Here is a 12,532-nt window from a genome sequence, read left to right as displayed (position 1 = left end):
TTTGCATTGTGTTGTTTAACTTGTTGAAAATAAGGTAAGCGCGAGGTTGGCATGCCCTAAACGCGTTTAAATCCCCAGTTTCCTTTATATAGGTTACTGACCGTTCCAAGGCGGCGCCCCTATTTTCAACTGGTTGTTTTGTCTGTCTTGTATTTTCTGTTGCGTATGTTTTCTTATTTGTTGTAAGCGTTTTCCTTCGCCTCACTCCCTCTATTGCCCTCTCCTTTCCCTTGCATTTACGCTACTTTTTGCAAGGCCCCCCTTTACTTTTAGTAAGTTTTCGTAGCTTCCCTTTGTTTTGGCAGCCGAATCCTAAGACGGTGTTTGATTGTTTTTTCCTACTTGTGTGAGTGCGTTTGTATGCTTGTGAGTCTATAACGGTGGCCTACTGTTTTCTTATGTGTTGTTTATTCGTTTTTCTATGTTATTCAGTTGATCGCAGTTGTGTGTATATGAATGTTTTTTTTTGGTTGGATTAACGTCGCATCGACACATGATAGGCGCCTTTCCAGCTTTAATGGCGGAGGAAGACCCCAGGTGCCCCTCCGTGAATTATTTCATCACGAGCGGGCACCCTGTGTAGAACCACCGACCTTCCGTAAGCCAGCTGGATGCCTTCCTTGCATGAAGAATTCAACGCCCCGAGTGAAGCTTGAACCCACATCGATGAGGGGCAAGTGATTTGAAGTCAGCGACCTTAACCGCTCGGCCACGGAGGCCCTTGGTACATGAGTGTCTGCGCTATTGTGGTTTACGTTGTAGTGCGACTGTTTTTAAAGAACTTGGCATTCCCTTGTATATTCGTCCTTGTTCAACTTTTCCCTTTGGGTTCCTCCCCCCCCCCCCCCACCCCCATCCCCCTTGACCCCATTTCGCCCCTGACCATTTCCTTCCCTTCCATCAATATTTAGCATCAATTAATATGTACTTGTTGGATGTTTGATGCAACCCGTCTGAAATATTTTTTCCATTATAGCTTCTTTTTGTTATGGGCCTACTATGCAAATGGGGCTGTGTTTTTGGTGCTCTGTGCTTCCGAGAAATCTACCCTTACCTTTTATCTTTTATATTTCAATACAATACAATATTTAGATATAAACAGTATATTTTGAAGCAAAGTCTGACCTTGTTTAGGAATGTGCAAATGCTCTGTAAACCTACTAAATCAGTTCACTCACAAGAGACCAACACCTTTGCTTGATTTTGAATCACCCTTTTATCTTGGTATTCTGAATGATAACCAGATGAAACAACACACATGGAACAAAAACTTTCTCCTTGGAGAACATTCTCTTGGTGAGATCATGAAAACCATGTATACAGATGCTGGTCTAACAACAAGACTCACCAGTCATTTCGCAGGAAAACGACAGTAAAGCGCATTAGAGAAGCAGACATCGAAAGTTATGATAGCATACAGTTAACATGTCACAAGAACATTCAATCAGTAAACAATTATTTAGATGTTTCATTAAATAAACAGAAACGCATGTCGAAAATACTAGTTCAGTCAAACAAGCCAGTGGTGGAGCAAACTACGCCGTTTACAGCAACAGCTGCCACAATTAGTGAAGTGTCTTATACACCACATATCTCTACAATGTCTGGTCTAGGTAACCAGTATGACTTTGAACCCGAGGATGGCTCTGATGACGTTATTGCATAAATTGAAGATTATGAATTGTAAAATTTTACCACCAGTATCAAAGAGCCAACAAAGATCACTGCACATTAAACTTTACTCTCAACTTTACCCGCTAATTTGGAGACCAGTCTCAGACTATTACTCAGATGTTTTAGGGTGTTCAGTTCATTTTTTCCTATTTTCGTTGTCTGTGACAACCTTGTTCTTTTAAATTATCGGGAAAATAAAATCCAGGACACTTGTTAACTTTTTTCTAATGTTAAATGTACACAATATGTCCAAACATTTAAAAATGCTTTACATAGAATGCTTATACTGACTTATTAGTGTTCTGATAATTCATTGTTTTCAAAGTTGAACATAATACAGTTTTGTTATATCACGAAAGTATACACACATATATATGATATAATTTTGATGTACAAGAGCAAATTCTCAAATTGTCAATTAAATTAATTATGTACATAATAGTTTTTTTCAGCCGTTTGTCATTATTTATTATGGTGTGAAATAAAGAGGTAATTTAACAGTGTTGAGTACAATACTGAATTCAATTGGACTCGTACACAGCAGTAATAATTCATATTTGGATTAGTACTGCTGTGTACTCGTCCAATAGAATTCAGTAATGTCCTCAACACTGTTAAATAACCTTACAATACTCATTGATAATAGTTTTGAGCCTCAACCCGACACGTCATGGATGACCTCGGTATATGTACATACTTTGTATTTACAATTTTTATTTTTTATGCTATTATAGTAGGCTTTAGTTTTCTTTATTCGAATGAAAATGTATATCAAGATAACCTTTGTTCTACAAATATACACGTTCTAGATGTGTATCAATGATCAACGGGGTAATTTTGATATTGAGTTACACATATTAAGTATATTGTGTATTATGTACTCAATTATTCATTTTACGAAAACATTGAAGTACTGCTCGGAGATATTCGGTATATAAACAGAAAACTAATTACTTTTATCACGTCTTCATATCTAACAAAGAGGACATTCTTTTCGTCTCGCCGCTCCCAGTACTCTAATACATGCCGTGGCCACGGACAGGCATAGCCTAAAACATATAAAGAGAAATAATTTAACATGAGATAAAAGAAAGAACAAAATAAAACATGGCTCCAGTCGCACTAGGTCATCCTCTCGTCGAACAAAAGCATTCACGTTCAAACGGTTTGCTCCAATCAAGGGAACTGATCAAAAGGCGAATCATTTTATAAAGGCAGACGAAAGAATTAGGGTTCCTGTGCACCTTAAGTTCTAACATTTTATGAAATGTCCACAAGATGATATTTGAGTTCCCTGCAAGAATAAGAAATATTATAAGGGGAAATAAAAAAAAAATGGAGAAATAATACGACTCCCGGATAATGAACTTCTACTCAGTGGTCTCTGTAACTGCATGATTTATTAGCAGAATTTATTGAACATATCTTGAGTAGGCTTTAATTATGGACAATATAATGAAAAGATAAGGGTTGGGTTGGGAGTGGGAGAGAATAGAAAAAGAGATGGGGGCATATATTTGGTTTATTTACAACAAGATTATGACTTTGCTTTCGATTGTTGATAACAATATGTTACCTAGTAAAGCGACAACGTATCCTTATCCTTTTACACTGTTCTACAAGTTTGGATCAAACTATTTTTACAATGTAGAATTGGAATAAATCATGATCTTTTAAAAGTTCAGATTATACTATGGACTTAAAGACTGGTTACTTAATAGACAGTTTTGAAATTGTTGGATTTTTGTCCACAGTAGATTTGAATGAAACGTTTCAAAGTTGTGGAACACCATGCTGTTTATTATCAGGTCTGATAAAAGATGTATTTGTTTATGATTAAGAGCTCCGCAATCATCAAAAGGTCTTTGAAAGCATTAGTTTTGAATATTTCACGTATCACATTTTTGTTATTATTTATTTTTTATCTTTAGAAAAAACAACGTTGCCGCTTTTATAAATTACAAACAGGATGATTTTCCTTTCCGGTTTTTTAAGTCGAAAGTTTATTCTATCTTATTCTGATAAATGACGTTCCGCCAGGACGGATTGGATTTTTATTTTGTCAAACGTGCAGAATTATCTTACCTTACTCCAGTAACATAGTCATAATTGTTCACAAATAATTCTCAGTTTAAAACATGTCAAAACAAAAGAAAATTAACACTAAAGAACACAAAACCTTTGTAATTGTCGACTTCCATAGATAAAATATAGATAGAAAATATAAAAGGTTTTAGGTCTAACGCGATACAAATTTTGTAATGTATGGCTGGCGACTTGTTGTTGAGGGAAATCAGAGACGCGCCTCTGGTCATTATGTAAGACACTGGCCATGTCTAGTAGAACCTCCGCCCTACCATAACCATAAGTCAGCTGGATTGCTTCGTCATATGAAGCAATTTAACATTCTGTGCGAGTTTTCGATTCTACGGAGTTGACTGGCAAGTGAGTTGAGGACAGCGACCATAAGCACTCAGCTAAAGAGGCTAAATAATTAACGTATCTAAGATACAACAAAAACGAGGATCTGAAAAGGATATTCAAGGAACCAAGGAATGTCTTATCTATGGAAGTAACCGCTAGGTATACGGTGTCACACCTGTTCCATTGACGATCGTATCAAGAAATGAATCGAACGTAGTCTCATCTTCAGCCAGCAGGTCACACCACTGCATGATACGGAATAACGATATTACCACGTCTTTAGGGTGTCTGACAACAGAAATAGTCTACAAAATATCGAAAGCAAAAAATGTGTGTACATTTCGTAAAATAATGATTAAGTGACATGTATGCGGGGTATTTAATAAGCTAACACCGCTAAAATAGCATTGTTATATTCAGAAAGCTGCACACACGAATTTAAAAACATTCGTTTTTACATGTTTTAATCCGAAACAAATATATAACAAGTAGAATTTAAACGAACCAATCACCGCCACAATAAATCACGTAAAATACGGCAACGCGCTTAGCTGTACAAACGAGCGTTTACATGCTAACAACAAGTCCACCAACCTATAACATTAGTTTTGATGCATCTTTATATTTACACCCGAATTGTACAAAACATTCTTACTGGTTCAAAAATTGAATATATACATAAATCTCTGTTATCATGCCAGACAAATTAGTCTTTTTAACTGTTTGTTTGTTTGTTTTGGGTTTAACGCCGTTTTTTCAACAGTATTTCAGTCATGTAACGGCGGACAGTTAACCTAACCAGTGTTCCTGGATTCTGTACCAGTACAAACCTGTTCTCCGCAAGTAACTGCCAACTTCCCCACATGAATCAGAGGTGGAGGACTAATGATTTCAGACACAATGTCGTTTATCAAATAATCACGGAGAACATACGCCCCGCCCGAGGATCGAACTCACGACCCCGCGATTCGTAGACCAACTCTCTTACCTACTGAGCTAAGCGGGCGGGTTCTTTTTAACTGATTGGAAAAAGAAAAGCTATATATTCTCTCTGTGAAAGCTGAATCTCGCGGATACAATGAATTTATAGTGTGTTTTAAGGAATATAATCAAAGAAGAGTTGACTTTCCCATACGTGAATTCTGCGAGGACACAAGATTGTATTATAAATTATTATAGGCAGAGAGAATTTATACGAACCAGTCACTAAGGCATAAGAATATTTTGCAAGGAATGTATAATGTCATGTATACTGGTGCCGTTCCGGCACATACTAATCAAAAACAAAATATTGTGAGGTACTGGTTATGGATGTATAAAAATATTTGCATACCATGATTCATCTTTAAAAATCTTTATGGATATTAGAATATAGACTAATTCTTCAATCATACACCTTCAAAATCAGAAACATAGAATATTTTCAACCATGATACACATACTACCCATTAAGAAGACGTTTCCCGTTTGCCAGTTTGCAGTCGTTTACTTGTGAATCACTCAAACACCTGTTTGCCCTTTGTGACCTCGGTACATGTCTTTGAAGCTTACCCGACATTTCATCGGGAGTTGCGCGTGTACATTTCAGTATGGACGGAGTTTATCGATAGGCATGTTGCAAACACTCGGTTAGGCCCAAATCAAAATTTTGTTTGTTTTCCGCTTTTTTTGTTTTTAATTCTCTTCATTAAAATATTTCTCTATCAGCCTGTCGAATTTGTAGTCTTGCTATTGCTTTAAAATTCATAGAGTGCCCTTATTCGGTAAAAGTTTTACGTGGCTTCTGTTTTCTCAATACAATTTCTGGAATAAAAGATGTAACAGAATCGTGCTACTGGTTTGTTTTACTGTCTCATGCACTAATGTAATAGTCGACTAAGTCCGTTTATTTGACTTGGACATGCGCACTCGTGTACAATAAACGTGCGTATGCCATGTAGAAAAGCACAATGCCGTGAAATAACATCTACTTTATTATTATTGTGATTTTATTTCATTATATCCAGCAACAGAAACAAAAACCAAATTCGAATTAATGCAAATCAAGTATGTCATTTTGCGCTGTGTTGAAAAGACAACGTTAGTGGTCATGGCAGCGAAATGGAGAAAAAAACACTGTCGGAAATATCGCCAGTTTTAATCTGTGAAAATTTTATAACAGACCGTTGAAAAATGAAGGGTGGCGCATTCTATAATAAACGAGGAAAACATATTATGCTTTCCAACATATAGTTGTTATCGGTAATATGTCATATGTCATTTGTTAACTTACGACATTGGTAGGGGCCTCCGTGGCCGAGTGGTTAAGGTCGCTGACTTCAAATCACTTGCCCCTCATCGTTGTGGGTTCGAGCCTCACTCGGGGCGTTGAATTCTTCATGTGAGGAAGCCAACCAGCTGGCTTACAGAAGGTCGGTGGTTCTACCCAGGTGCCCGCTCGTGATGAAATAATGCACGGAGGGGCACCTGGGGTCTTCCTCCACCATTAAAGCTGGAAAGTCGCCATATGACCTATCATGTGTCGGTGCCACGTTAAATCCAACAACAACAAAAAATTTACGACATTGACAGAAAGGTATCAGTGTCTGATTTTTGGAAGTGTCACATACATAGCGAATCATATTTTATGTGGAATGTGTTCACAAATATTTCAACGTTAAAAAACCCTTAACTGCAATTTTTACACGTCACATGTTTTCTCTGTAAAGACGTTACGAACAAATTGGACGTAACTGTTGTGCATTGGGAATTGTACCTATTTTTCAGTCGAATCTTCCCATTGCCAAAGCCAGTTTGCATCTCAAACAGCTTTTTTAGGTTGCTAAACATGTCATAATGGTAAGCTTATTTAAAGCTAATGGTGTGTAAATGATTGCAGAGATATCCCTTTTTCCGCATTCGAAATACTTTTGACAAGATCAGTGTGCGACTTTTGTCAAAAATTCGATTTATACTTTAATCAAAACACAAGTAAGACTTTTTTGAACGTGGAAAATTAATATTTCTTATGCTTTTTCTGAACAGTTTCTGTCTTATTATTCATAACAATCGTCAATATTAAAAATCGTATGTCCAACATATATCACCAATTGGTATTTTTCGCGTTATATCCATATTTAATAAAAGTGTTTTAAAAAACCTGTTTTGCCGAGACATGCACCACACGACATCCTTATACTTAGTGTTATGGAACTGCTTGAAATTTAAGAATGAATCGGGACTATTGTTCGAGGAATCGCCAGTCTTTTCGGCGTCATGACATACATGTACTTTTAAAAGTCAAGATGCCCTTGACGGAAAATAATTCTTTCAAAATTGTATTTTGTTGAAACAGTGTCTTATACATTATCTACAATAACGCCATTCTGCTTTTTATTATTAAGAACGACACACTTTCTTAATGTCTCGTAAAACACGTGTTTTGGCGGGAAAGTTCAACGTGCGTTACATGATGTACATTATGTTGACGTTACATTTTCGTGTAAATAGAAATGTTGAACTTTCATACTGCATTTGAACAGTTGTCTTAAATTAGAAACCAATAGATAAAACAAACAACTAATTTTTGATTGGCCTACACGCTTGTCATTGTAAGAGTAAACGACAGCTGGCGACTGTGACGTATAATACTGCGGCGATATCAAACTATCGGTTTTTTGTTTGAAGCTGTTCAAAGTGAAACGCGGGAAAACTGTCAAACGGGAAAGGTCTTCTTAACGGGTAGTAAACAATTATATTCTTGAAGATTATTAAAAGTGTATCATGATTGAAATTGGTCTATGTTTCAGAAGTTTTACCCTTATATAATCTTTATACGCTTAAAATCTTATTTCAACAGTGTAACAATTAAAATAATTCAAGAATCTAGTGTTAAAAGTTTAGCAAAGTAACCTCGATTAAACTTCTCTCTGTAAAAATTTGGTATTATTTATTTCAACTACAGGATCTTTCTCTTTGTCAACTTTTTGTATTTTTATCAGACTTTTACACTACAATTGTAGGGCATTTTAGTGCATTTGCGTGTGGCACTCTTTTCTGCGTATCTAGGATTTATTAGTAGCAAAACTTGGGGTCATTATAGCCATGCAAACAGGGCGAATAGTACTTTTTATAAGTACTGCCATAAGGATACATAAATAAAAACCGTTTAATAAAACATTACATTTTTAAACAGGGTTCTTTCCACTTTCTAGAAAAGTATTAAAGCTACGATTAAGCAAGCAAAATATAAAATACAACATTATGCTATCAGTCAGTTGGTTGTTGTTGTTGTTGTTGTTGTTAGTCGCTAGTCATTTAATTTAATGGATACTACATGGTTAAGATCGCGGACATCAAATCCCTTAACCCCTGATTGTTAATATATATAAAAGACATAACACTGACATTTTTAAAGAATGTCGATAAGGTTTTCTGAACTAAAATACATGTAATTCAGTAACCTAAAAGGCCAATATAATAATATATAATTACCAATAATGATAAAGAAAGAAGACTATCACACTGTGCGTTGGCTGCCAAATACATGAATATCGTATGACTTTGAACCGGTGTCATAGATGGGTATAAATTTAATTATTGTAATTATTTGATCCTTATAGCTTTTTATGTTCTACATTTTTGCAACCATTGAGTATTTGATAAATATATGATATCTGAAAATAGCGTAATAATTATTATGTGGAACAAATTGTAATAATTATTATGCCAAACAAACTACGTCTGCAGTGTCATTCATCTCAGATAAATGGCTTTTCAACAGCTTGTCAATTTGCAGATTTACTCAACCAACATTTTATTTCTTTTTGACATACTGTACTGTAAGAGTCTTATGTTTCGCGGGTTGTTGTTTTTTTCGCGATTTTCGTATTTCCGAAATTTTCGCGAGATTTTGAATTCGCGATTCGCGACATTGGCCTTCTCCGCCAAAATTAAGACAGAAAATTAGCGAGACAGATGAATTCGCAAAAATGTCGCGAAAATAAAAGCCTCGCGAATAAAATAGACTTTTCCAGTACATGTGTTGTATTATTTTTTAATACAGACATTTGCCTGTTTGTTTCAAGAATATTTCAAAATAAATAATTAAAAAGTAAGATAATGAAAGACATTGCAAAAATGTACCTTTTATGAACTACAAATTAAGACAACCGGTAATTTCAACGCACGTTGAATCTAAACTGAACTGATTAATATGAATCATTTTGCTATTATAATATAAACAGTGCTTATTAGGTATGCATTGGAACTAAAACTAAATAAATTTCAAGAAGGCACTATCTATTTCAGATTTATGTGTAGCTAACTGCATCAATGTACACAGTCTGAAAAAAAAGTATCTAAAATATCATTTTCTAAAAAAATATTTGATTTGAGCATCCTTGGTAAAATATTTGAAAAACAGAATGGAGACAATTCTGCTTGTAGGCTTACATGAATATGTTCAATGTATCTCATGCAAACCTCTAGGCATGAAACAATCAGGCCTAATTGCTGCAAGGCTCATCACTTTCAAAAGAACATTATGTAAAGATCGAATCATTTAATGCCCATGGAGAAAATTTGACATTTTTGTGGTGAAATTTGTCAACAAACAGACGATTGTTTTTAAAAGTTGAAACCCACAGAATTTCACAAGGTAAAATATGTTTCTGAGAGCTATTTCTGGAAAGAGAACACTTTCTGCTACCCATATATATTTGTCAAAGAAAGGGAAAAATATCTAGAACTATGTGAAAATCAACGAAAACTATTTCAAGGCGGTTAGATGCATGACTGTGTTATCCTGTATAGAAGGTTACATAGATAACTTACTTTTCCATTGCATTGATATAACATGGACAGGGTTATGATTGACAAAATGTGTTCACTCAACAATTTCATTCACTAAACAGATTGTTCCCTTTGTGTAAATGTTATGGTAAGTCTCTATTTAAGGAACTTGTTAATAATGTGTTTATTACAAACTTCGGTTATCTCGAGGAGTTCGGAATAACCGGAGTGTACTGTATTTTGAAAAAAAGTTAAGACACACTCACCATTCCTTTGCCCTTCTTTAGTTGTTCGGGAAGAAGAAAATAATGAAGATGAGTTCTTATCAGTCTCGGAGATTCCATTTGTTCGATGTATTTAAGACCTTAATCATGGTAATAAATATAAATTAAAAAGTTTATGTATAGATGTATGATAAATAAATTATAGTCATAAACACGGTATATAAAGCAGAAAGCCGAACATAAAACATGCAAATTAAGAAATAAAGTATGATTTAAGTAGTTAAGAAATAAGCTTAAACTTATGACCAGTGAAGAATAAGTTTGAATGCTACTTTTGGAGGAGGCGGACCTTTGTACTTGCAGCTAAATAATTACAGAACTGAATGCCAGACTGACTTTACATAACCTTCATTGTCATAACTAAACATTTATCAGAGGATCGCAAAAATGCTAGCGTGGATACAAATAACTTTTGTTAAATGAACCATATTTTCGCAGTAGAAAATGCCTGAGACTTCAGGACATGCTCGATCCCTAGCACGGCGAGTTGTCGTAAAAGGCGGTACGTCTGAACTCATTCGTCCTCAGACTCTCATTCTGGTCACTTGCGAGGAATTTGTTGTGTTTTTTTCTGGTGCTTTTCAATACTGCTAACATTTTAAAGTTAATAGCACTTTTCTATCTGATGACTTAACCACACAGTCTACGAATAAAGATAAAAAACTTAAAATTTCACCATAAAACCACAATCAAACCTTTATAGTAAGGATATCGATCATCCTTGATGTCTACAATTGGACTCCTTTCTTGGAAATGCACTGCTTTTGCTGTATCAAAATCTAACGTCTGTACGAGATACACCATTTCCTGTGTCATAGTCGTTCCTGTAAATTTTAACACGTGCGACACTACTTAAGTTTGTTCTTCCAGTGATAAGGAATGCAAAGTCTCCATCCCTCAAGTAATTTAAGCGTAAGGAAAATATGATAGCGGTATGTCATTCGGTTGTGGCTATCTTCCCGACAAGTGTTTCTTAATGCATTTGCTATCCAGGCAAAATTCCACCGTGTCTTTGAGTTAAAAAAGGCCAAGATTTGATAAATTTTAGCAGTCTTGAGTTATCTCCTATGAATAAAACAAAGGGCCTTGACACATACTAGGCTACGAGTTGCAGTTTTTAAAGTTAACATGCTGTTGGCTATATATATACACACAAGCTTTAGGGGTGATACATTCTTACAGAAAAACCCGAATTAGGCCTGTTTGCTTTTAAACTATTACAAGCACCTATTAGAAACATTATCCATATTTCAAAAAAAAAAGTACATTTCTGTGATCAGAATATGGTAACAGCAGTCGGATAGAAGACTTGGCACTTTAACCCTTACCGTGCTAAATTTCTATAATGAACTTGCTCATCTTTCAATTTGAACAGTACCATTAACTGTTAAAAGGGTGCTTACCAAAAAAGATATTGACTAAATGGCGAACAGTGCAGACCATGATCAGACTGCACGGATGTCAGGCTGCTCTTTGTCTGCACTGGTCGCAAATGCAGAATCAATCGTGTCCAGCATGATGAGGGTTAATGATTTATGTAACATGCGACGTCAATTGAAATATGGTATTATGCAAATCACAACTTCGGACTTTTTATATGAGAAAGCTGTCGTTCTTTTCCTTAACCTTCTATGACGTTTTCCGGTTTTAATTCAAATGGAGAATGACTTCAATTAAAATGCATTTATGATTATAACTACCGATTATTTCACTGTTAAGGAACAGTATAAAGAAAAAATACTTGGTGAATTTTACTGTATTTCATGTATAAAAGTCAATAGCCGAATGAAATGTAATGGAACACTTAATGAATGACTTGCCAGTCAATTTTCAAGCATAGACATCACAACAATTTTAATGTCGTATCAAGCCGACGTCTTACACAATTTAAGATCAAAACACTTGAAAAGCTCCATTTTTGGTCCATAAATACACATATCGACCTCAATAAAAGGCAGTAACTGTCTATTGTTACATTACACATCCATTTAATACATAAATGCTATATCGATGTTACATAACAAAATATATGTCGTATTGTTCATGCTGTGTAGAAAAGCAAGATCGTTGCACAGATTACAAGAGTATAAACCGTACTGATTACATAAAAAATTCATATTACATATCGATACATAACATGATATATGTCGTATTTGATTTTGTTACATGAAATATTTATATAATAATAATCATGGAATAAATGCGGAATAATTACATGTAATGTCTGGCAAACCTGATCTCGGAAATGTACAGATCCAAACATCATCCTCTCTAGTCTCCATTTTCTCGATCTTCTCAATTTCATCCGTCATCATCGTTACTCCTTTGTAAACTTTTCGTTAAATATAAAGTCTTGGTTTTTTCTTTTTGTTCCGCCA

At 35.1% G+C, this 12,532-nt stretch overlaps 1 protein-coding gene across 1 annotated transcript in view; it reads right to left on the bottom strand.

The window, feature by feature from the left end:
- LOC128546571 (amine sulfotransferase-like) overlaps positions 1-12,532 on the bottom strand; it is a 16,590-nt gene extending 4,058 nt beyond the window's left edge. The window contains exons 1-5 of the mRNA XM_053517368.1: positions 12,388-12,532; positions 10,850-10,978; positions 10,137-10,234; positions 4,274-4,403; positions 2,629-2,723 (exon numbers count right to left, since the gene is read on the bottom strand). Coding sequence (XP_053373343.1) covers positions 2,629-2,723; positions 4,274-4,403; positions 10,137-10,234; positions 10,850-10,978; positions 12,388-12,469 — 534 coding nt within the window. The 5' untranslated portion in view covers positions 12,470-12,532. The remainder of the gene's footprint in view (positions 1-2,628; positions 2,724-4,273; positions 4,404-10,136; positions 10,235-10,849; positions 10,979-12,387) is intronic.

The sequence above is a fragment of the Mercenaria mercenaria genome, chromosome 11, assembly GCF_021730395.1.
Source record: "Mercenaria mercenaria strain notata chromosome 11, MADL_Memer_1, whole genome shotgun sequence".
Classification (NCBI taxonomy): Eukaryota; Metazoa; Mollusca; class Bivalvia; order Venerida; family Veneridae; genus Mercenaria; species Mercenaria mercenaria.
This window is presented reverse-complemented; position numbering and strand designations above follow the sequence as displayed.